Here is a 25788-nt window from a genome sequence, read left to right on the forward strand (position 1 = left end):
ATAATGTTAATTTGACATATACCCTTGTGGAGTCTGAACTGGAAGTGGGGGGCCGGGAACAATGGCATTATGACACCAGCAGTTTCATTTTTCACTTCCTTTCCTAATGATCCCTCACATGGAATTTGCCTTTTTCCCGGCTACTGCACACGGGGTCGACATCTAGATAACCGGCCGTTCAGAAACAATTTGTAATCAGTACATTAGGGGGACTTTCTACACCCCCAAAACTCATCCCGGTCCAGACTTTAACACTTTGCAGATTGATTTATTTTTCTAAAAAGTCCACACACTCAAGGCAGATGCAAAAAATAGTCCACAAGTGTAGAATGAACAAAGTTTTAATTGTTTTTTAAAAATAAATCCCTGAAAATGACAAACAGCATTCAAAAGTATATCGGAGAGCGTACACTCAGACAACATGGGGCGATTAACCCAGAGTTCTGGCAAATGTCAATACTGCTTTCGGGCTGGCCTCTTCAGCAAAGTCACAAGTCTGCTCTTGCAGAACCAAATTCAGCGGAGGGAGTCAATGTATGAACAGTTCCCCCGAGCCATTTGGGCCAAGACTTCCATCCGTTACTGGGGCAAGGGACCAGTCAGGGGCAGGTCCAAACTGGTCCCCTTGAGGCTCCCAGTGCAGCCTCCAAGCTGCGTGAGTTCTGAGCTCAGCAGGCAAGGAAGGCTTTGGAGAGAAGGAATTATGAGTTTCCCCCATATCCACACACTCACGTTTTGCTTTGGGAAATAAAATGAATTAAGAAAAAGGCTTTAAAAGAAAATTAAAACGTAAATTAAGAAAAAAAACAACAACCAAACAAACCAAGAATTCTCAGGACAGAATTCCTAGTTGCGTCCCGGCACAGAAAACCAACCAGCCCATTGAATCTGCAATATGGCTCCACTGCCACGGGGCCATTGGCCGGGGTATTAAGTCATCCCTCATTGGCGGATGCAACGCTCCGCCCACCACAGCCCTCCAATAGCAGCGTTTGATCAGGGAGGGGCGGGGCTTCCTTAGGGCACCCCCGTAATTCTCGCCCCCCCCTCCAAGATTGTACAGGGAGCCACTTGGAAAAGGGTGGAGGGGAAAAGAAGGGAGGTAATGTGGCTCCAAGGCGGATCAACAAAAGCGCTGCAAGCTTGGCTAAGGACAGTCCTTCTTTCCAACACCCGGGGGCAAGAGCGATGTGGGGAGCTGGGAGGGTGACTCTCTTCCTGGGGCAGGTCCCGATCCGGCAGAAGCTGCCACCAAGGAGTCCTCGTAGGAAGGGGGCTCCTCTCCGAGGCCGCAGAGATCTGGGGGGGCCCGGGCTTCCTGGGAAAGGACCAGAGGGGTTGGGCCCTGCGCCCCTGGAGGCGAGGGGCACCCCGTGTGACCGTAGACGGCCTCTTCGTACGAGGGGAGGGGCCCTCCGCTGCAGTCCAGTCCGGGCACGTCGAGCTCTTCCACTTGCTCCAACGGGTCGTCCAGGGGCTCATAGGAACTGGGGCGGGGGGGAGAGAGAAATGGCAGTGAGGGTCTTTGAAGCCAAAGTTCTGTACAAGCCCGAGCAAAGTGTGACCCCCGCAGCTTGCAAAAGGGAGGAAGGGTGTGTAAGAAGGACCAATCTATTCGTTTTTAAAAATATCTACAGTGGTGCCTCGCAAGACGAAATTAATTCGTTCCGCAAGTTTTTTCTTCTTGCGAGTTTTTCGTCTTGCGAAGCACGGTTTCCCATAGGAATGCATTGAAAATCAATTAATGCGTTCCTATGGAAACCGCTTGCCAGGCTGGCAGTGCGGAGAAGGGCTTTTCTCCCCACCGCAAGCCTTCAGGACAGGTACGGGAACAGAGGGGAAGGGGCGCAGCGCTTCTCCTCTGTTCCCGGGGCTTGCGGTGGGAGGAGGGTTTTTCCTCCCCACCGCCAACATTCAGAACAGCATTCTGAATGTTGGCGGTGGGAAGGAAAACCCTCCTCCCACCGCAAGTCTTCAGGACAGCCATCCAAAGGCTGGCACGGGGAGAAGGGCTTTCCGCCCCACCGCCAGCCTTCGGAGCATCCTTCCGAAGGCTGGCGGTGGGAGGAGGTCTTTCCGCCCCACCGCCAGCCTTCGGAGCAGCCTTCCAAAGCCTGGCGGTGGGGCGGAAAGACCTCCTCCCGCCGCCAGCCTTCGGAAGGATGCTCCGAAGGCTGGCGGCGAGGTCTCTCCGCCCCACCGCCAGCCTTCGGAGGAGGTCCGAGGTCAGTGGGGAAGACGCGCTGCGCTTCCCCGCTGTCCCGGAGATTTCCCTATGGGCTTTCGTTTTGCGAAGCAAGCCCATAGGGAAATTCGTTTTGCGAAGCGCCTCCAAAACGGAAAACCCTTTCGTCTAGCGGGTTTTCCGTCTTGCGAGGCGTTCGTCTTGCGGGGCACCACTGTATATACAGCTATCCATTTAAAAAAAAAAAACAGTCTTGAGTATAAGATTTTTAAGGTGTCAAATATAGAATAAATACAGTGGTACCTCAGGTTCATAGCTGTCAACTTACAGATTTGAAAAAAGGGACCAGCAGCCTTGAAAATAAGGGACCAGCAGCCTCCAAAATAAGGGACCTGCAGCCGCACCTCTTCCAGGCACTCCAGTCTTCCTGTCCTCCTGCAGTCTGGTCAAACTCATGCTGGTAGCTTCGAGAACACTGTCCAACCAACTTTGTAACCAGAGGTTCAACTGAATAGAATCTGAATCACATGCACCACAAGGCCTGTGCAGCCTCAACTTAAGATGGCTCCTCGGCCTGGCTTTGCACTGCAAAGTTTGCAGCAGCACGTGCAACAAAATGGCGTCCTCATTCAAAAAACCCCTCAGCTTGCATTAACTAGCCACACACAAGGCATGCAAGCTCCACCCCCCAGTCGTTCTTAGACTTCTTATTGGGTGAGCAACACAGCCAAGCAACACAGCTGGAGCCTCCCTCCTCCCTGGCCAGCAGGGAGGGAGGGAGAGGAGCTGCTTCCTTTGAAATTTAAGGGACATCCATCAATAAGGGACAGCAGCGGGACATGGCGCTGGAATAAGGGACGACTGTCCCTTCAAATAAGGGACACTTGACAGCTATGCTCAGGTTAAGAACGTAATTTGTTCCAGAGGGCCGTTCTTAACCTGAAACTGTTCTTAACCTGAGGTACCACTTTAGCTAATGGGGCCTCCTGCTGCTGCTGCGCAATTTCTGTTCTCATCCTGAAGCAAAGGTAATATTTCTGGGTTAGTGGAGTTTGTAACCTGAAGTATATGTAACCTGAGGTACCACTGTATTCATAAATGCACACATATCTAAATATATGAGCCGTGTGTGTGAAATCACAGGGGTGAGTAATCCTGAAGCCATTTTGACTCTCCCAATGACCTCAAATATTCCTTTCCAAGGAGGGAGGCAAATGGGATAAGTCTTCCCATTGTCTTTTTGCTTGCAAATCCTGCCTTAAGGGCATATTTGTGTATGAATAGGGTGAGCCTGTGACCAGCATTCAGGAACTAAACTGTTAACCATCACAAAAGAATGGCCAGGCTGCCCAGGTAAAGCAATCAGTGACCATTGTCAGGTATCCTGGCAGACAGGATTTCTGCTGTAGACCACCCCCTTCTGTGATGTATGTATGATGTTTTGGGCGGTGGTCTTGAGCTACAGGGTGGGCAATTTCAAGAGTCTATATAAGGGCTTGCACACCATTGTTCTGGGTTCTTCCTCCTGCGTGTGGTGGGGGAGCACCTGTTGCAACAGTTTAATAAAGATCAGGCTTACTAGCTGCTTTGCTTCTCAATATTCTCTGGTTGGCCTCTGTTATTTTCTCCTACCGATAGGGAACCCACCTAAGGACTCTGTACGGGCCTTGGATACCCCATAAGGGAAAGGGAACAGTTGTTGTTTTTTCTTATAACACGTAATACAGCAAACATAAATGTAAAGTGACCCCTGACCGTTAGGTCCAGTCGTGACCGACTCTGGGGTTGCGGCGCTCATCTCGCTTTATTGGCCGAGGGAGCCAGTGTACAGCTTCCAGGTCATGTGGCCAGCAGGACTAAGCCGCTTCTGGTGAACCAGAGCAGTGCATGGAAACGCTGTTTACCTTCCTGCCGGAGTGGTACCTATTTATCTACTTGCACTTGACGTGCTTTCGGACTGCTAGGTTGGCAGGAGCAGGGACTGAGCAACGGGAGCTCACCCCGTCACAGGGATTCGAACCGCCGACCTTCTGATCGGCAAGTCCTAGGCTCTGTGGTTTAACCCACTGCACCACCCGCATCCCTAATACATTAAACATACTGTATAATAAATACACTTCAACAGTGGAAGGTAGCAGACCACAAACAGGATCCACTCTTGGAGTTTGCCCAGGCTCACCTGAGGCAGTGGCAGAAGTGGAGTCTCGTCTTCAGGAGGACGCAAGCCACAACCGTCACCAGGATGGCGGAAAAGATCACGGCGGCAGCCAGCACCACGGGGACAGAGGCCACGGAGAGGAAGGTGTCGGGACGTGGAGCTGCAAGGGTTGGGTGGGGAGGCAGGAGAGATTTAATGGAAGGTGGGAAATTGTTGGTTAAGGACTGCGGGTATCAGTGCCCAAAACTAAACAGTGAGGCCTACACAGATGGAAGACCTACACAGATGGAAGAATAAGGCAAGCTGCTTCTTGGTCAGTCAAGGTTAGGGCAAGAGGTGTCAAAAATGTCTGTGGTGGCAGGAATGACCCGAACTGGCCCGTCCAGGCCAGCTGCCCATCCTAACAGGGGTGGTGTCTTTGAGAAGCCTGCAAGCATTCTGCCCCCTGAACACTGAGATCATTTTGCTGCTGGAATATCATCAAACTTAGACCATGAGTAGATAAACTAAGGCCCGGGGGTCGGATCTGGCCCAATCACCTTCTAAATCCCGCCCGCGGACGGTCCAGGAATCAGCATGTTTTTACATGAGTAGAATGTGTGCTTTTATTTACAGTGGTGCCTTGCAAGACAAAAAGAATCCGTTCTGTGATTCTCTTCGTCTAGCGGTTTTTTCGTCTTGCGAAGCAAGCCCATTGACGGATTAGCGGATTAGAAAAAGGGGGGGAGGGGAAAAACCAGCAGGAACTCGCAAGACATTTTCGTCTTGTGAAGCAAGCCCATAGGAGATTCGTTTTGTGAAGCACCTCCAAAACGGAAAACCCTTTCGTCTAGCGGGTTTTCCGTCTTGCGAGGCATTCGTCTTGCGGGGCACCACTGTAAAATGAATCTCTGGGTTATTTGTGGGGCATAGGAATTCGTTTTTTTTCTCTTCAAAATATAGTCCGCCCCCCCCAAGGTCTGAGGGACAGTGGACTGGCCCAAATAAACTGGACCCAAATAAATGCAAATCTGAATGAGTCTGAATTCATATCCCTGGGATTAAAATTTGAACACTCGCTTTTCAGTGGCTGTAGGAAAAGCGAATCTGGTGCCCTGCAAACGTTGCTGGACTGCAAGTCGCCTCATCATCCCTGAGCCCAACTGTTATGTACTGGGTTGAAGAGGATCCAGAATGCAGCAATCTGATTGGTCCGCAGGAGCCACCCAATCCAGCTCCAGGAAGTGAATCCACAACCTGATTGGCCTACAGGAGAATCCTGGAATAGGCAATCAGGTGCGGCCCAATGTGTAAATAATGTATACAGTGGTGCCCCACAAGACGGAAAACCCGCTAGACGAAAGAGTTTTCCGTTTCGGAGGTGCTTCGCAAAACGAATTTCCTATGGGCTTGCTTCACAAGACGAAAATGTCTTGCGAGTTCCTGCGGGGTTTTTTTCCTCCCCCCCTTTTCCCAAGCCGCTAAGCCCGCTAATAGCGCTAATCCTTCAATGGGCTTGCTTCGCAAGACGAAAAAACCACAAGACGAAGAGACTCGCGGAACGGATTCTTTTCGTCTTGCGAGGCACCACTGCATAAAGCAGATATTGTGGGGGAACTTCCATTCCTCCTCCTCACCTCTATGAGCTGAATAAAGAGCATGAAATCAACTCTCAACTCCGAGTCTATTTCACCAACAATTCTCTGCAAAGTCAGATTCTTCTTCTCCTTCGCATCTAATGGCAGCCGCCTGCAAAACGGCGGGTGACAGAGTGAACTGCTGTTGCGGTTCTGTCCACAAGGTGGCAACCAAACCGGTGGAGAGGCTTGAATTCTGAGCCCAGGGAATCCGAATTTTGCATCTTGCATGAATGGCACTCGGGACTGGCCCACGACACTCTGAATGTGGGACACAAGGAGAGGCCCCCTTGCAACATCGGAGGTTGTGGGGTGCAACGCTAGGTGTGCGCAAGACACCATGGATTGCATGCCACTTGAAATATTGCATGAGAACAGCCTGCTGGATCCATAGCTGTCAACTCACAGATTTGAAAATAAGGGACCAGCAGCCTCAAAAATAAGGGATCAGCAGCCAAAATAAGGGATTTTCCGAGGGGCACAGGTATGTTCAACTTCTGAGCCCCCCTGAGCCAAAGGCAGAAAGCCCAGCCAGCAGCCCAACGAAGCCTCAAGCGGTGGTTCCCACAGCGCAGCAACCCGGCAAAGGGGATGCAGCAAGGGAAACCACTGTCACCTCTCCGCTGGGAAGCGCTGAGCAAAGGCGAGTCCCCAGGCAACGCGGCCGATTTGATCAGCACAAGGAATGCAAGCTCCACCCCCCAGTCGTTCTTAGACTCCTTGTTGGGTGAGTAACGCAGCCAAGCGTTCTTTAAAAAAAGAACAAGATGCCACCATCTTCCTTTGCAGGAGAGTCAGTCGAAGCCTCAAGGGGCTGTTCATGCAGTTCATGCAGTTGGGTCATCTCTGATTTGCATTTTTATTCTGGGTATGGGGGAAAGAGAGAGAGAGAGAGAGAGAGAGAGAGAGAGAGAGAGAGAGAGGTCACAACACTTACTTCCTGGGGGCATGCAAGCGAGGTCTCTCAGCATATTCCACTGCCCTCCTCGGCAGAAGGCGAGGGCTGGCAGGCTGGTCGTGACGTATCCAGGTAGGCAGTAGAATTCCAGCACCGTTTCAGGTCCGAACAGGTCCGAGTCCAAAATAGGCTCCTGGCACAGGGGGGCCTGGCATCGGTAGGCACTGTGAGCAGGCGGTTCTGGTGGTCTACAACCTGGGGTCAGAGGGAAAAAGCAGAGGGGAGGGATGTAAAGGAGCGCAAAGGAAATGGGCAAACCCAAAATCCCCAAGTGTGTTTGGTGGCCCAGTTCCTGAGCCATCAGAAACAGAAACCTTGCAACAGGCTCTAAAAGGATATCAAAGTACATTTCCGAGCACAATTCAAAGTGTTGGTGCTGACCTTTAAAGCCCTAAACGGCCTCAAAGTCCCAGCAGACCTGAAGGAGCGTCTCTGCCCCCATCGTTCTGCCCGGACACTGAGGTCCAGCTCTGAGGGCCTTCTGGCCCTTCCCTCCCTGCGAGAAGCCAAGTTACAGGGAACCAGGCAGAGGGCCTTCTCGGTGGTGGCGCCCGCCCTGTGGAACGCCCTCCCACCAGATGTCAAAGAGAAAAATAACTACCAAACTTTTAGAAGACATCTGAAGGCAGCCCTCTTTAGGGAAGCTTTTAATGTTTAATAGACTATTGTATTTTAATATTCTGTTGAAAGCCAAGCAGAGTGGCTGGGTAAGCCCAGCCAGATGGGCGGGGTATAAATAATGAATTATTATTATTAAAAATAGCTTGCTTAAGGCATCTAAGAAGTCGAGAGAATCATCCAGACAAGCTGGGACAACTCAGTCGGTAGAGCATGAGGCTCTTAATCTCAGAGTTGTGGGTTCAAGTCCAACGCTGCGGGGGGGGGGGAGATTCCTGCTTTGAAGGGGGTTGGGCTAGATGACCTTTGGGGTCCCCTTCAATGCTATGATTCTATAACTTCTGTGACAATTTCAAAGTGCTGGTTATGACCTATAAAGCCCTCGTCCAGCTTTTCCCAAACTTTTGGGGGCCACTGCCCCCACCTTGGTTCCATAAACTCATCCCCATACAAATACATACAAATAAATTTATTATTATTATTATTATTATTAACCACTGTGGAATTGTAGAGTTGGAAGGGACACCGAGGGTCATCCAGTCCAACCCCCTGCAATGCAGAAATCTTTCATCCAACGTGGGGTTGAAAACCACAACTCTGAGATAAATGATCTCACGCTCTGCCAGCCGAGCCAAAATATATCAAACACTCATCATTGCAAAGATCACAATTGGCAGAGGGTTATATATGATCTTGGCAGCTCAAGAGATAGTAATTGCTACTCGGTGGAAAACAGCCCAAAATCTTGCACCAGATGCTTGGGTACCACTCATTCTGGAATGTAGCCACGCTGGAGAAAACTAGCCATCATTTGAGATTTCAACAGGGACTAGAACCTCCAGACGCTTTTTAAATGACTTGGCAGCCCCTCCTTACATCTACAACGAAATCATCATTTTCAAAACTTCCCTTGTCACACGCCTGGCAAATCTGGAAGTAGACTTGATAATCAGATAATGATGATATTATTTACATGGGGTTTTTGTGTGTGTTATTTTAAGCCATGCCATGTGCAGGTGCTCTACTCATTCTACGTGCCTCATTCTATAGTCTTGTTTCTCAACTTTCCATTTTCCTCTGCTCCTGTAATTGTTCCCTGTTTTATAAACATTTAACAATGTGTATTAAACAAGTCCAACCCCTGCAATGTTTCCAGTATTGTATTCAGAGCCAGGGTGGTGTAATGGTTATAGTGACGGACTGACTATGACCTGGGAGGACGCGGGTTAAACCACAGAGCCTAGGACTTGCCGATCAGAAGGTCGGCGGTTCGAATCCCCACGATGGGGTGAGCTCCTGTTGCTCGGTCCCTGCTCCTGCCAACCTAGCAGTTCGAAAGCACCTCAAAGTGCAAGTAGATAAATAGGTACCACTCCGGCGGGAAGGTAAACGGCATTTCCGTGCGCTGCTCTGGTTCACCAGAAGTGGCTTAGTCATGCTGGCCACATGACCCGGAAGCTGTACGCCGGCTTCCTTGGCCAATAAAGCGAGATGAGCACCGCAACCCAAGAGTCGGCCACAACTGGACGTAATGGTCAGGGGTCCCTTTACCTTTACCTTTACCTTTAACAATGAAATAAAAAAAAACCCTTTACCGGGAGGGGGGGAAGGGGAGAGAAAGACAATTGGCAGAGAGAGTGGGCAATGCCCAGCAGGTCTCAGAAGCTGGAGCACAGAGCGACAACATAAAGAATTACGTAGCACAACGATACGTCAAAGCTTGCTGCTCTTCCTCATTCCGCGTAACGGCTCGATGTGGCAACACGCAGACAGACACATTGCAAAACACGGGAATCCATGAATTCAGGGTAAAAAAAGGAGGCGCCGCCTTTGCCGAATCTCTTCCCGGTTTTGCACTTCAGCCTCAGCGCTGTTGCTCACAGAAGTCTACGATCCAACTCCTGTGACCAAAGCAGTCTGCAGATTCAGCTTGCAACACACCTGTTTTTCAAGAAACTTGCAACAACCCCATTCTGCGGTTTCTGGCAGCTGAAGTGCTGGCATGAGGCAAGGCCGTGTAGTCCTGGGAATGTAGATGACGAACGGCCTCAGTTGACGGCTTCTGACTGGCGACTTGGCTCTGGACTGACCACCTGAGGTTTTGTGCTCCAAGTCGTGCAACGAGGAAAGACAGTTTCCACCTGAGTCCCGTTCCCAAGAGGGGGCCAGGGGTCTCCCCAGGTAAGCCATCTGCAACAATGTTATCTAGTTATCTCCCGCTTGGACTACTGCAATGCGCTCTACGTGGGGCTACGTTTGGAGGTGACCTGGAAACTGCAACTAATCCAGAATGCGGCAGCTAGACTGGTGACTGGGAGTGGCCTCCGGGACCACATAACACCAGTCTTGAAAGACCTACATTGGCTCCCAGGACGTTTCCGAGCACAATTCAAAGCGTTGGTGCTGACCTTGAAAGCCCTAAATGGCCTAACCCCATTTTAAAAGCTAGATTGGTGATCATCACTGCCTCCTGTGGGTGAGAGTTCCATAGTTTTACAATGTGAAGAAGCACCGTATTTTTCGCTCCATAAGACGCATTTTTTATTCCTAAAAAGTAAGGGGAAATGTCTGTGTGTCTTATGGAGCAAATGTGTGGTCCCTGGAGCCGAATTGCCGAGGGGTGAAAAGCAGATTATGCTTTTTTCTTTTTTGAAAAGAGGGAAGTGGGTGTTGAAACAAAGCTGCTGATCATTTGCCGATCGGGGAGAGAGATAAGGGACGCTAGAGATAGAGGAGGCTTCCTGGGAGGGGAGAGGTAAAGACAGCAAACTTGCAAAGGGGGGAAACAGGAAGGCTAAAGCAATAAGGAGAGAAATTAGAATAAAAGGAGGAGCAAAAAACTGCTCCACCTAAGGAAAAGACACTAAGGCAAACAAGAGGGAAGGGAGTGTTGAAAGGAAACAGATGATCAGTGGGATCGGGAGGGAGATAAGGGAGCTAGCAATAAAGAAGGTTGCCTGGGAGAGGGGAGGTAAAAGCCCATGGATCCTCAGGATTTTTGCATTGGGTCACCCCAAATTCAGCATCAGATCACATAGCATGTCCATGGCTACAGCCTGCACCAAAAAAATCACGCATCCACTGTTGCGTGGGGCTGCAATGGTGCAAAAACGTGGTTACAAAGCACGGATCCGCATGGATCCTCAGGATTTTTGCATTGGGTCACCCCAAATTTACCATCAGATTACATGTCTGAGGCCACAGCATGAACCACAAAAATCATACATCCACTGTTTCGTTCAGAATATTTTTTTCTTCTTGTTTTCCTCCTCTAAAAACTAGGTGTGTCTTATGGAGTGAAAAATGTGGCACTTTATCTGCCCTGAATCTTCCAACATTCATTGGATGCCTAGGTCGCCTCTCCGTCTTCTCCAGGCTGAAACAGACCGGCTCCCTCAACCATTCCTCATCAGACTCGGTTACCTTGATCATCTCAGTTGCCCTCCTCTGCACACAGAATTGGAGAACTGTAGGGTCGGAAGGGACCCCGAGGGTCATCCAGTCTAACCCCAAGCAATGCAGGAACCTCAGCTAAAGCATACATGACAGTCGGCCATCCAACATTCAAGCCTGTCCCATCTTGGTGGGGCAACATCTTCCAGAGAGCAGCAGACCAGCTTAGGGGCATGGGATAGTCGCCGCAGCCAGCATGCCCAATGGCTAGCGACAATGAGCGTCGCTAACGTCTTTAAATCTTTACATTGTTCCTTAATGTACTCTTATGAACTTATACCATTCTTCTTTAAATTTACTATCATCTCGCTGTCTTATCTTCCCAGTCATTTTTGCCATTTCTGTGTAGTCCATCATTTTCACTCTTCCTTGGCTGACTTTTCCTCTTCCTTCCATCTCTGGCCAAAAAGCATTCTTGCATCTGTCGTTGCATGCATAGTCTTTTGGTATTTCTTCTCCTGTAATGTCTATTAAAAAGGCTTCTTGTTTGGTTTGTTTTTACAAAAGTTATCTTAAACATTTTTTTCCAGTTCATTATTGTCAGAGCTGCCACCCAGTCCCAGCTCACATAGGACTAAGTCCGCCAGCGTTCACTTTATAAGAGTCTTTATTAAGTTACAGGTTTCATTTCCGAACTGCAGCGTGCAGCTCTACACCTTCTGCCCTAGGTCGGCGAAGACCCGTCTGAGTCCCCGCCTCTTGCACACCAGCTTAATACCCTAGCCTTGCTCCACCTCCTTCGCCTCTCCCTACGTCTCTGGGTCCTTCTGCCCCCCTGGGCCTCCTCCCTTCTACTCTCCTCTGACGCTGACCCCCCTGATCCTTCTGCCTCCTTGCGGCGGGCTTTGGGACCTGGCTCACTCTCCGGGCTGCTTACTGCTCCAGCTTCCGCTGCATTTGAACTTGGCGCGCGCGCCCAACTCTCTACTTTCCTCTTAACCGTTGCCTCGCTCTCTGAGGAGGGCGTGACCACCCCTGACTCGTGCCCTCCCTCCTGCTGACAGCCTCCGGAACCCGATGCCTGGCTACCTTCCTCCCTGCTGCTCTCAGTCTTGAGCGTGGGTCCCGACTTCCAGCTGCTACTCTCTGAATCTCCTCTGTTCCCTTCCTCCTGGGGTGTCCCCCCGGATCCCCCCCTTGCTCTGCTCACTGGGGCTCCCTTTTGGGAGTCCTCTGACTCACTGCTTAGGCTTGGAGATCTCGGGTCGTCATCATCACTCATTTTCCCTTCGGATTCCTCCCCCTCGCTCTCTGCTTCCTCCCTTCTCTGCGTCTCTGCTCCTGAACCCCTGACATCCATCCCCCCCTCGAAGCCCCCCCTTCCCCCCTCCCCGCTTTCAGGTGTGGGTGCTGGGTGCTCCATCATCACGGGAGGGAATGCCGGATACAGTTCGCTCCCCGTGGTTGGCCGCCAACTGAAGACCTCCGAGTCTTCCTCCTCGCGGTCGCCGACGTTGACCTGTTCCGCTTCCATCTCTGTACCGCCGTGCTCGAACCCAAGGTCCTCCCCGAACACGTCCATGTCAGTCTCTGCGTCGGTCGCTCGACCTGGCATCTCCAGCCACTTCCGGCGCCATTGCTCCTCCGGTCGATCGTCCCACCAATACGAGGTGTCTGACGCCGAACCCGCCGGCGATCCTTCTGGGGAACGGGTGCTCAGTGCGGGTTCCCCGTCCGAGTCGAATCCATGGAACGTGCTGGAAGAAAGTGTGGGCGTGAACAGCCAGTCGTCGAAGAAGCTCGCTGGCATGGGTCTGTGTGGGAAAAGGGCATGAAACTCGTCCTTGAGCAGGGGTTCCTCCAAAGCGTAGTCTGGCACCCAGCTATTGGCGCTGGCCCGGGTGCCCTCTCTGGCTAGGAGGTATTCGACTCCCTCTTCCCCCCATCTGGAGTCCAAAATCTCCGTGACCTCGTTGATGGGGTCTTGCTGCGTCACCCCTCGCGTCTCCGTCCGCTCCCGGAACGGACTCGGTGCCGTCCCTGGCTCCTGGAATCTGTGAGGTGCCTTGTAGGGAGTGAGCACCGACCTGTGGAACACCGGATGCATTCTGGAACCCTCCGGCAGCACCAGTCGGAAGGCTACCGGGTTGATCTGTGCTTCGACTTGGTACGGACCAATTTGCTTGTGTCCCAACTTCTTCTTGGCTAGTGACCTGGTCGGCACTGCGTGGGCTGCCAACCAGACCCAGTCTCCCACTTGGATCTCTTCGCCAACCCGCCTGTGCTTGTCAGCTTGCACCTTGTAGGCGTGCTTAGCTAGCTCCAGCTGCTGTCTGAGTTGATCGTGTACCGCCTGCAACTCTGACGCGAACGCGTCCGCCGTCTGTGGTTCCCCGTCCCCCACTCTCTCCCGTCCCGGGAAGGTTCTGGGATTCCTCCCATTGTTGGCGAAGAACGGCGTCACCCCTGTGGACACGTGCTTCGTGTTGTTGTAAGCGAACTCGGCGAGCGGCAGGTAATCCACCCAGGTCGCAGGTTGTTGATTGGCATAGCATCTCAGGTACTGCTGCATGATGGCATTGACCCTCTCTGCTTGCCCGTTGGTCTGCGGGTGTCTTGCTTCTCGAGCTGGGTAGATCCGTAACAAAGTCCAGGGCCACCCTCTCCCACGGTTCAAACGGCGTTTGCAGCGGTTCCAGCAGTCCCGCCGGTGGTTTGTGCACCGGTTTGGCCCTCTGGCAGGTGTCGCACCTCGCAACGTAGTCCGCGACTTCCCCTCTCAGTCTGGGCCACCAAAAGTCCCTTGCGACTAATTCCACCGTTTTCTCCGTGCCAAAGTGCCCGGCCGTGGGTGCGTCGTGCAGCTGCTGCAGTACCCTGGCGCGAAGTTCGTCTCCCGGCACGTAGATGGCCCCTTTACGTAAGAGCAAGCCGTCTCGTATCTGGAACTCGTCGCCCTTCGCCGTGCCCTTGTGCACCTCTGCCATCTTCGCCTGCGCGAAGGAGTCGTCCTGCAACGCCCGCCGCACCGCATCCAGGTCTACTGTGGCTGAAGCGCACGCCCACGCTGTTGGCGCGAAGATGTGCATGGCTGCCGCTGGCGTCGCCTCTTCGAGGTATTGCGGTTTGCGGGACAGTGCATCCGCCATGACGTTGGTGTCGCCTGGGACGTACTCTATTCGGAAATTGAAGTCAGCAAAGAACTCCGCCCAACGTATCTGCCTCTGGTTCAGGAACTGAGCCGTGCGCCAGTGCTCCAGATTCTTGTGATCCGTGCAGACCTGCACCGTGTGCTTGGCGCCGATCAGGAAGTGCCTCCACGCCTTGAAAGCTGCATGAATGGCCAGCAACTCCCTGTCCCAGATGGTGTAGTTCTGCTCCGACTTGCTGAGCTTTCTGGAGTAGAACGCTCCCGGCCTCCAGACCCCCTGTGGGTCCCTTTGCAGCAGGACAGCTCCCACTGCTCTATCGGACGCGTCTGTCTCTACCCGCATCGGTCTGCTGGGGTCGATATGCAGCAGTTGCTCTTCCGACGCGAAGAGACGCTTGAGTGCTTGAAAGGACTGCTCCGCCTGCTCCGTCCAGATGAATTTCTTTTTCTTGGAGCTTAGCGTGTCCGTAATGGCCGCCGTCTGCATCGCGAACCCCTTGATAAACTTGCGATAGAAGTTGGCGAAGCCGACAAACCGCTGGACCTCCTTCCGGTTGCGCGGGCTCTTCCAATCCAACACCGCCCGAACCTTGGCGCTGTCCATGGCTAGCCCCTTGTCCGACAACTTGTAACCCAAGAAGTCCACCTCCGTCGTGTCGAACTGGCACTTCTCCAGTTTGGCGTACAGTCTATGCTGCTGCAGCCTCTTCAGCACCTCCCGAACATCTTGGTCATGGGCTTGCTGCGATTCGGAGAATATCAGGATGTCATCCAGAAAGCAGACGCACTTCTTGTAAAGGAGTCCCGCCAACACATGATGCATGAAAGCTTGGAAACAGTGAGAACCGTTTTGCAATCCAAACGGCATCACTCTGTATTCGTAGGTGCCCAGAGGCGTGAACATGGCTGTCTTCCACTCATCGCCCTCCCTCATGCGGATGAGATTGTACGCACCTCGCAGGTCCAACTTGGTGAACACGCGTCCCTTGCGCACCGTCGCTAGTAGGTCGTCAATCCTGGGCATGGGGAAATCAGAAGGCTTGGTCATCTTGTTTAAGAGGCGAAAATCCACCACCAGTCTTTTTTGGGGCGTGTCTTTCTTCTTCACGAAGAAAACAGGACTGCCCCCTACTGCCCTGGACTCCCGGATGAAACCGCGCTGCAAATTGTGATCTATGAACTGTTTGAGTTCCTGTAATTCGTCCTCAGACATGGAATACAGCTTCCCTTTCGGCAGCGTCGCCCCTGGTAGGAGTTCAATCTTGCAGTCATATTGCCTGTGCGGTGGTAGCTTGTCAGCCTCTTTCTCGCAGAAGACCTCCAGAAAGTCTGCGTATTTGTGGGGGACTGCTTGCAACGTTCCCAACTGCAGTTGTGATTCCTCCTCCTCTCCCTCCTGTCTGGGCAGGATGCAGTGTTCTGCGCAATAAGAGGAGCCGAAGATCAGCTGTCTCTGGTACCAAGCCAGTGTCGGACTGTGCCTGTCCAGCCAACTCATGCCCAACACAATGGGCGTGTCCGACAGTTGGGTGACATTAAAACTCATGACTTCCCTGTGGTTGCCAAGGCGCATCACCATCGGTGGCGTTTGCTTCACCACCTGCCCCCCTAGCAACTCTCTGCCATCCACTGTGACGACTTGCAGGGGCAGAGTGGCAGGCAGTAGCTGTATAGCGTGCTGCTCCACAAAATCCTGCGCTATAAAGTCTGCGTTGCTTCCAGAATCCACAGAAAGCGGCACTTCGATAGTGACGCCATCGGGTAGCTGGAGAGATGCTGTGAGCTGCACTACTGGTTTGGGTGGGAGGGGGTCCGTGGGTTGCAAGATCGCTGGGGACTGCTTCACTGATGCGTCTGGCTGGGCCCCAGTGCCTCTGTCTCCAGCCAGACATCGTCGTTTCCCTGCTGTGGTTCTCCTTGCTGCGTTGCTGCAGTCACCATTGCTGAGGCTGCAGTGTGCTTGTGGAACCTCCGGGGACACTCTTTCGCCAAATGGCCTGGATCCTCGCAGATGTAACACTTCCTGTTCCCTCTAGGAGGCTTCGCTTTCACTGCTGTCGGTGCTTGGGCTCTGGCTGCTGACTGAGCCCTTGCACCTCCAACCTCCATCGGTTCCCCTCCCCCTCCAGGCGGAGGTGTGGATTGCGCACGCGCTGCTTCTCTTGGAATGAAAGAGAAACTTCTCGCTGCTTCGCGCCCTCCACGTCCTTCATCTCTGCACCATGGACGTTCTTCCAGCCTCACCCCCACAGTCAGCGCCCTTTGGACCACCTCCTGCGTGCTTCGGGGCCTCTCCCCCCTTGCAATCTCATCCTTGACCGCAGAGCTTAGACCCTCCCAGAACAGGTCTCTGACAGGGGGCGAATCCCGGTCCCACTCTAAGGCACTCACCAGCGCAAAAAAGCGGGCGTGGTACTGCCGGACGCTTGCCCTCCCTTGTTTTAGTCCATGAATCTCCCGTCGGGCAAGATCCACATCAATAGTAGACCAAAAACACGCATCCATCGCTTTGATAAAGGCATCTGCATTCTGAAGCGCCGGATCTTTATCCCTCCACAAATTGCGTAGCCACGCTTTAGCATCCCCATGCAAATGGGATAGTATGAACCCCACTTTCTCTTCCTCATCTCTAAAGTCTTTTGCCAGCAGTTGCAGTGCGCACATTACGTCTGCTCGAAAATTGGGGTACTGTTGTAAATTCCCATCGAAGTGAGCCACAAGCCCTCCTGCTCTCCGTGCCAACCCAACCCCCTCCGGTCTGGGTCCTGGCTGCCCGTGTTTAACCCATGCTTCAAACCTGGCGTGGAGATCTCTGTAGGCGGCTGCCGCATCCTCTTCCCTCTTCTTGGATGCCAGTACCTCCGCGTTCAATTGGGTAACTGCCTGTTGCAGCGCTGCAACTGTCTCTGCTTCCGTCATCTCTGCTAACCGTCGTGAGCTTGCTCCCAAACACCGATCCCCTCCTCCAGCTGCCTCTCTCTCCGCTGCGAGATATCAGGTGTCCGAAGCTTTTGTGAGACGGGTCTTACTGTCAGAGCTGCCACCCAGTCCCAGCTCACATAGGACTAAGTCCGCCAGCGTTCACTTTATAAGAGTCTTTATTAAGTTACAGGTTTCATTTCCGAACTGCAGCGTGCAGCTCTACACCTTCTGCCCTAGGTCGGCGAAGACCCGTCTGAGTCCCCGCCTCTTGCACACCAGCTTAATACCCTAGCCTTGCTCCACCTCCTTCGCCTCTCCCTACGTCTCTGGGTCCTTCTGCCCCCCTGGGCCTCCTCCCTTCTACTCTCCTCTGACGCTGACCCCCCTGATCCTTCGGCCTCCTTGCGGCGGGCTTTGGGACCTGGCTCACTCTCCGGGCTGCTTACTGCTCCAGCTTCCGCTGCATTTGAACTTGGCGCGCGCGCCCAACTCTCTACTTTCCTCTTAACCGTTGCCTCGCTCTCTGAGGAGGGCGTGACCACCCCTGACTCGTGCCCTCCCTCCTGCTGACAGCCTCCGGAACCCGATGCCTGGCTACCTTCCTCCCTGCTGCTCTCAGTCTTGAGCGTGGGTCCCGACTTCCAGCTGCTACTCTCTGAATCTCCTCTGTTCCCTTCCTCCTGGGGTGTCCCCCCGGATCCCCCCCTTGCTCTGCTCACTGGGGCTCCCTTTTGGGAGTCCTCTGACTCACTGCTTAGGCTTGGAGATCTCGGGTCGTCATCATCACTCATTTTCCCTTCGGATTCCTCCCCCTCGCTCTCTGCTTCCTCCCTTCTCTGCGTCTCTGCTCCTGAACCCCTGACAATTATATATCATTTCCCCGAATGCTCCAGCCTTTTTGCATGTCCACCACTAATATTGTAGCTAAAAACACAACATACAGCAGAGAAAATTGCATGGAAAAAATATATATTTGCACATTTTTTATGGACAAAAAAGTAAAAGTTAAGGAAATTCGTAGCATAACCTATTTATGTATAACTGCCTACTAGAAATGCACAAAGCTTCACCTACCACAGCAACCCTTGAATCAATGTGCAATTAATTGCTACTGCTTTGTATTTTACCGTGTTTTCTGCTTCCTTAGTGGGTTACGCAAACCGCTATTCGGAATAATGCTTTTTTTATAGGCAGGTTTATGAGGATGAGTTTACGGAATGGGGATGGGGGATCTGAAAAAATCTGGAATCCCAGTGTTTCCCAAACCTTGGGTCTGTCTGTTTTGGGACTACAACTCCCATCATCCCTGACCACTGGGTAACTAGGGATGATGGGAGTTGTAGTCCAAAAACAGCTGGGGACCCAAGCTGGGGAAGCCTTGCTCAGTCTAGACAAAGATCCCATCACAGCCATTGATGCCAGGGGATTGAAAACACAGACTACGTAGGAACCGCCAAGGTTGCTCACCCAGCGAATGGTGGATGCCTACCTTTTCTCCGGAAGGAAAGCCGGGTGTCACCCAGCGTCACGAGAACCAGGCACACGAATAAGCTTCTCATGGTCTTCTCATGAGAGCAGGACATCTTGAGCATCAGCTCTGGCAAGCAGGGGAAAGGACAAAGGTCACCCAAGGACCCTGTGGCAGAGGAAGAGAAGGAACGGATCAATATTTGCACGCCCGAAAAACACCTGGACTCAGCATTCAAGGGCAGGGATACTCCACCCTGCGCCAGCTAAGGGACTGTCCGTCCAAAACAGGCAGAGGGCACCCAACTGAGAAAGGCCAATGAAAACAGCCAGTGGGGCATGAAGGGTTTTAAGAGTGTTGGACCTGAGAGAGCAGGGTTCAAATCCCCACTCCCTGGGTGACCTTGGGCCAGTCAGCTACCTCTCAGGGTTGTTGGGAGGGGGAAATGGGGAGGAGGAAAACTATGTATATCTTGAGATCCTTGGAAGATAATGGTGGTATATTGGGCATTGAATTACAAGAGGATCTGTCCTGGAGTGTCAACACAAGGGGGCTTGTGAAGAAGGCGCAGCAGAGACTGTACTTTTTGAGAATTCTAAGGAAAAACCATCTTCCGCAGAAACTGCTGCTTGCCTTCTATCACTGTGCCATTGAGAGCGTGCTCACTTATGGCTTATGTGTGTGGTACGGAAGCTGTACTACCCGGGACAGGTTGGGGTTGTGCAGGGTTGTTAAGGCAGCAGAGAGCATTGTTGGCTGCCCACTCTCCACCTTAGAGCAGATTTATGCCACAAGGTGCCATAGGAAGGCACTGGACATAGTAAAAGATCCATCGCATCCTGGTCACTGTCTCTTCGAGCTCCTGCCGTCGGGACGGAGATACAGGACGATGAAGACAAGAATGAGCCGTCTTAAGAACAGCTTCTTCTCCAGAGCGATCTCGGCCCTGAATGGGAAGCCCGGACTTTGAAAGTCATCTAATCTTCCTTGCTGTATTATACTGTATTGTTTTAATTAGTGTTTTTATAGTTGTTTTCATTTTGTGTGGAGTGCCCTACCTGGGTGGATGGAGCAGCCAAGTAATTTCGTTGTCCCCGAGAGGGGGCAATGACAATAAAGATATTATTATTATTATTATTATTATTATTATTATTAAAGGCAAGAAAGAAAGAAAGGAAGGAAGGAAGGAAGGAAGGAAGGAAGGAAGGAAGGAAGGAAGAGTTGGGCCCTGGGAGATGGGTTTCTGGACAGGAGTACCGCATTGATCCAATTAATCATTAGAGCCAGTGCCAGGTGTACGTCTAAGCTAAACAAGCTCTAGCCTGGGTCTCCACTCTCGGGGGGGGGGGGGCAAAAAATTAAAGGGGGAAAAACTGGGTGCACATTTCCAAAACATAAGGTAAAAAACAAATAAAATAAAACCTACATACAGCAAGAGTGTTTTGTGTTGTGTAGTCAAAATAAAAAAGTTCCTTCCAGTAGCACCTTAAAGACCAACTAAGTTAGTTCTTGGTATGAGCTTTCGTGTGCATGCACACTTCTTCAGATACCTTCGTGCATGCACACGAAAGCTCATACCAAGAACTAACTTAGTTGGTCTTTAAGGTGCTACTGGAAGGAACTTTTTTATTTTGACTATGGCAGACCAACACGGCTACCTATCTGTAATTGTGTTGTGTAGGCTCCTATTAGGTCCATAAATTACCATATAGCATATATTCAACACAGAAAACAGTGACAATTTGTTGACAAAGGACAGCTGGACATATAAAGGGCCCCGTCACCTTCAGGAGCTGAGGGCCGCATCAAACCTCAATCCGGCCCTGATTAGAGCAATAGATAACAAGTGCTGCTGAGTAAAACAAGAGCCTTGGCCCAGTGCAAACTTTTGAGCACCGGAATTATGTGCCGGCAATACTTTCTCCCCTTCAGTAGCCCAGGGGTGGAATTCTGCACCAGCTGGAGCCTCCAGACCAGGCCCAAGGACAGCCCTGAAAAGAGCACGTTGCAATAATCAAGGCTGCCGGTGCCCCATGGACAGACCATCCCTGGTCCAAGAACAGGTGCAGTTGATGTTCTAGCTGTTGCTTGTCAAAGGCACTCCTTGCCACGGAGGGTACATGAGCTTCCTAAATGGACTTGGCCCAGGATACCTGAAGGAGCGTCTTCACCCCCATCGTTCTGCCCGGACTCTGAGGTCCAGCGCCGAGGGCCTTCTGGCGGTTCCCTCGCTGCAAGAAGCCAAGCTCCAGGGAACCAGGCAGAGGGCCTTCTCGGTGGTGGCGCCCGCCCTGTGGAACGCCCCCCCTGTCAGATGTCAAGGAAATAAACAACTATCTGACTTTTAGAAGACATCTGAAGGCAGCCCTGTTTAGGGAAGTTTTTAATGTTTGATGTTTTATTGCATTTTTAATATTTTGTTGGAAGCCGCCCAGAGTGGCTGGAGAAACCTAGCCAGATGGGTGGGGTATAAATTATTATTATTACTACTACTACTACTACTACTAATTATGGTGCTGGAGGAGACTCTTGAGAGTCCCATGGACTGCAAGAAGATCAGACCTCTCCATTCTGAAGGAAATCAGCCCTGAGTGCTCCCTGGAAGGACAGATCCTGAAGCTGAGGCTCCAAGACTTTGGCCACCTCATGAGAAGAGAAGACTCCCTGGAAAAGACCCTGATGTTGGGAAAGATGGAGGGCGCAAGGAGAAGGGGACAACAGAGGACGAGATGGTGGGACAGTGTTCTCGAAGCTACCAGCATGAGTCTGACCAAACTGCGGGAGGCAGTGGAAGACAGGAGGGCCTGGCGTGCTCTGGTCCAGGGGGTCACGAAGAGTCGGACACAACTAAACGACTAAACAACAATCTATCTAAGCAACGCCTGGGAGCAGCTGTAAGGCTTCTTTTGCCAGAATCCCAACCAGTGTTAGGAAATCAGACACGACTAAACGACTAAAAAAAAACAACAACACTACTACTCCAGAGGCCAAGATGGATCCAGGGGCACTCACCCACCCCCAACTCTGAACCTTTCAGAGGGAGCTCAACCCCACCCTGAACAGGCAACCAGCCCATCTCCTCCAGTCCACCACAGCACCCTGAACACCAGTTTCTGGAAACCACAGGAGGAGAGAATCATAGAAGTGTAGGGTTGGAAGGGACCTCCAAAGGTCATCCAGTCCAACCCCCTGAAATGCAGGAATCTCAGATAAAGCATCCCTGGCAGGTGGCCACCCAACCTCTGCTTAAATGGCTCCAAGGAAGAAGAGTCCACCACCTCACGAGGGAGACTGTTCCACTTTCAAACAGCTCTTACAGTCAGAAAGTGAACCTGCGTTCGGATCCTGCTCTCAGGCAGCCCTTTGGGGCATCTGAGTGGCTGCTGTGAGAACAGGATACTGGCCTAGATGGGCCACTGGCCTGATCCACGCTCTTCTGCCTCCACAGAACAGTCCAGATGAGGCACACTTTCTCTATATTTTTTAAGATTTTTATTAAAGTTTCAAAGGTTATATAAAAACAAGACAAAACAATAGTACAAACAAACAAATAAAACAAAAACAAGTATAATTTTAATCCCTTATTTTCTTGTAACTTACTTCCCCGACTTCCTCATACCTCCCCTTTCTGTATTCCAATTTCCAATTATTAATTCAGCAAATCCTCTCCCTTATTGTCCAATTAAATTTTTAACCGTTCTTTTCTTTTTACTTAATCATTACAGCTAGAAACCCCATAATTTCTAACAGATGAGGCACACTTTCTCCTGACTCCTGCCATTTTCCAGTGAAGAAGTTCTTGAACTCATGAACTTGCCCTGACTCTTGGGCAAGTTTTAGCCACAGAGGAGTTCCCCGTTTCCTCCAGTTCTCAGAAGTCAGCCCCACTGACTAACCGCGTGGAATGGAAACTCAATCGTCAACAAGAAGGCAACAGGGAGCAGCAGCATCTTGGGCTCCGAAAAAGGGCCGCTTTTAAACCCATTTTCCAGCCGGCAATCAAGGTGCAAGACTCACTGCACCGCAAGAACCACAATGCACACACCCCCAAGCTAAGCCAATCAATGGCTCAAAGATGGAGGAGGAGAGAGATGGACTCTGACCAGGGAAGAGTCACGGATTCAAATCCCCCACTAAGCCGTGAAACTCCCTGGGTGACCTTTGCTCCCTCCCTGGGCTCCAAATCAAACCTTGGGGAGTAAATTCACTGCTTACTACCCAGATGCCAAGGGGGGGAATCTGAAGAAGCAGGAGGATATTTCCTATTACTACTACTAGTAGTAGTATTAGTATTAGTAATACTACTAATAGTACTAATAATAGTACAGTGGTACCTTGGGGTTACAGACGCTTCAGGTTACAGACGCCGCTAACCCAGAAAGATTACCTCAGGTTAAGAACTTTGCTTCAGGATGAGAACAGAAATCATGTGGCCCCATTAGCTAAAGTGGTGCTTCAGGTTAAGAACAGTTTCAGGTTAAGTACAGACCTCCGGAACGAATTAAGTACGTAACCAGAGGTAAAAAGGTAAAGGAACCCCTGACCATTAGGTCCAGTCGTAACCAAGTTTGGGGTTGCGGCACTCATCTTGTACTAGTACAGTGGTACCTCAGGTTAAGAACTTCTGGAGGTCTGTTCTTAACCTGAAACTGTTCTTAACCTGAAGCACCACTTTAGCTAATGGGGCCTCCTGCTGCCGCCGGAGCACGATATCTGTTCTCATCCTGAAGCAAAGTTCTTAACCTGAAGCACTATTTCTGGGTTAGCGGAGTCTGTAACCTGAAGCGGATGTAACGCGAGGTACACTGTACTAATACTACTAGTAGTATCCTATCTCCCTTCATCTGAGGATCCCAGGGCGCTTCACAACAGAGAAACACAAAATGAGCAAACAAAATACGTCATAAAACCAAACCACTATCTCCCTTCCCACAAACACATTTCCAAAGCCATCAGAAGTTTATCAACCAAATACCCGGTTGAAGAGAAATATTTTCTTCCGGCACCTAAACATATGCAGTGAAGACACTGGCATACACTTAATGTATATAAGGAGGTGTCAATTTACCTTCACAATGGAACAGATTTAGTAAGCTTCAGCAAGAGGAGCGCATTTGGGCAATGAGCACAAGGCCGAGAGGGGTCTTGCTGGGCAGTCCTGGCAAAGAACGGGGTATCTTGGCGATGAAAGGCGGCAGAATTTGGGGAGCCGACCCCCCAGGACCTCTGCGAAAGATGACTGGATGGATCTACGCTAACAATCGGAGATGATTTTAAGACACACAAAGTTAAAACAAGAAGAGAGAGAGGGGGAGATACGAGGAAACCCCTCCTTAAGCCCCGGGGCGCTTCAAAGATTGCGCGCTGCGCACCGACCGCGAGGCGCCCGCGGCTTCTGCGCGCCCCTTCCCCAGTCTCCAGTCTCCGCGTAAAGTGCGCATAAAGCGGCTCTACGGCCTCCCCTGAAGTTGGGAGGTATGGGGGGGGGGACAGGAGCTTGGGGGCAGGGGAAGGGAAAGGCAACAAGACGAACCCACTTCCAGCGCCGGCGCGCAGATCTCCTCGGAGAAGGTATCCAAAAGCCGCGTGGGAGAGGGAGGTGGATTTAAGTAGGGAGGGGAATCCTCCCTGTGTGGGAGGGGCCGTAGCCAAGCCCCGCCCCTTCTTTGTTTCTCGCGCAGGTAATCCGGATTAGCAGAATCGTCCATTTGGAAGGGAGCAATTTGAGGATCCTCTAGTCCCGTGGTTCGCAACGTGGGGCACAGGGGGGTAATTTGATTTTTAAGGGGGGCAATTCGAGAATGAGTTATTAACGGTTAATGTGCTTTTTAGGCTTCCTCCAGGTGAATAGGAGCTCATTTTTTGAATAATAAGAATTATATATGAGCCCAGCTTCGGCTGGGGAGGGTGGGATATAAATAAAAATTATTATTATTATATGTCAGGGGGGGGATCAGGATTTTAGAGGTGCTGGGGGGCATGGCAAAAAAAAAAGGTTGGGAACCATTTATGGAGTCCAATCCCTTCTCGATGCAGGAATATGCAGCTGTCCCATACGGGGATCGAACCTGCTATTTTGGCCTCGCCAGCACCACATTCGCCCCGCAAGAGCCAGCAACCGCCTCCGGCTCCTCTTGACCTTGGGCGCGTCGTTGGGCAACGAACAGACTCCGTAGCTGTCCCGGGTCATTTATTTCTTTGTTGCGCTGAAATTTCCCACCATTTCCCCCAAGCGGTCAAGTGGTCCTGCTGGCTAAGGATGATGGGAGTTGTAGTCCACCAACCCCTGGGGACCCGGGGGCTGAGAAAGGCTGCTCTGGCGAGGGAGGAGCGCGGCCCAGCCCGGGTGGTGCCGCCCAGATGTGTTGGACCACAACTCCCATCAGCGCAACTCCCAAGGTGGCGCACATCGTTCGAATCTCCCTGCATCTCAACAACCACCCTGCGGGGTAAGCTAGGGCTGAGAGGGGCAGAGTGACGGCCACCCCCCAGGATCGCACCCAGGGTGAGCTTTTTGCACCCTGGTCTCTCCCAGCTCCCATTCCGGCACTCCAACCTAGCCTTTCCCGGACTTTGGGTCGCCAAGTGTTGTTGGACTACAACTCCCATCACCCCTGGCCAAGCGGTCCTGCTAGCTAAGGATGATGGGAGTTGTAGTCCATCAACCCCTGGGGACCCGAGGCTGCTCTGGCGAGGGAGGAGCGCGCCCAGCCCACGTGGAGCCGCCCAGATGTGTTGGACTACAAGTCCCATCAGCCCCCAGCCCTTCTGCACCTAGTGCCTGCTCCTCTTTTAAATAAGAGCGCACAGGAGCGCGCCCGGGGATTGCGCAACTCTGGAGCACATGCTTCGCTGAGCTTCCGGCTGCTTTTCCTGGAATTTGCCTTGATCTCCCATTATTCTGTTTTTTGTTGGTGGCCGGGAGGGCAGATTCCACCACCCCACCCCACCCCCCACCCCCGTCGTCCTGAGTGGACCAAACGGCTGCTAAGCCAAAGGAGCTCCTGGGAAGCTGGAAGGATTCAAGACCAGCTCTCCCTGCCAACATGGGCATGTGAGGCCATGATAGCCATGTTCAAATACTGTATCTAAAAGGATGTCACATAGAGGAGGGAGAAAGGTTGTTTTCTGCTGCTCCAGAGAAGCGGACACGGAGCAATGGATCCAAACTACAAGAAGATTCCACCTAAACATTAGGAAGAACTTCCTGACAGTAAGAGCTGTTTGACAGTGGAATTTGCTGCCAAGGAGTGTGGTGGAGTCTCCTACTTTGGAGGTCTTTAAGCAGAGGCTTGACAACCATATGTCAGGAGTGCTCT

At 51.7% G+C, this 25788-nt stretch overlaps 1 protein-coding gene across 2 annotated transcripts; it reads right to left on the reverse strand.

Moving 5' to 3' along the window:
* Window positions 1-878: 878 nt before the first annotated feature.
* Window positions 879-24656, reverse strand: LOC309536896 (sushi domain-containing protein 6-like). 2 transcript variants are annotated; one of them, XM_082231286.1, is made up of 5 exons: window positions 24538-24656; window positions 18491-18637; window positions 6897-7112; window positions 4365-4503; window positions 879-1487 (listed from the first exon to the last, which is right to left on the reverse strand). In XM_082231286.1, the coding sequence occupies exons 2-5, from the start codon at window positions 18591-18593 to the stop codon at window positions 1148-1150; spliced, it is 798 nt and encodes a 265-aa protein (XP_082087412.1). In that variant the 5' UTR covers window positions 18594-18637; window positions 24538-24656; the 3' UTR covers window positions 879-1147. The 2 variants fall into 2 exon arrangements, with proteins under 2 accessions (XP_082087412.1, XP_082087411.1); XM_082231285.1 differs by lacking the exon at window positions 24538-24656 and adding an exon at window positions 24003-24210.
* Between the last annotated feature and the right edge of the window lie 1132 nt (window positions 24657-25788).

Source organism: Podarcis vaucheri (genome assembly GCF_965113315.1).
Source record: "Podarcis vaucheri genome assembly, chromosome: 7".
NCBI lineage: Eukaryota > Metazoa > Chordata > Lepidosauria > Squamata > Lacertidae > Podarcis > Podarcis vaucheri.

Bases quoted from the DNA above. Each gene is read 5' to 3' on its own strand.
- LOC309536896 (XM_082231285.1), bottom strand. From the start codon at position 24,177: ATGGACGATTCTGCTAATCCGGATTACCTGCGCGAGAAACAAAGAAGG. The intron at 18,638-24,002 runs GTTCGTCTTGTT...CCTCTGCCACAG, and splicing joins CGCGCCGGCGCTGGAAGTGG to GGTCCTTGGGTGACCTTTGT. The intron at 4,504-6,896 runs GTAAGTGTTGTG...CAACCCTTGCAG, and splicing joins CGCTTGCATGCCCCCAGGAA to CTCCACGTCCCGACACCTTC.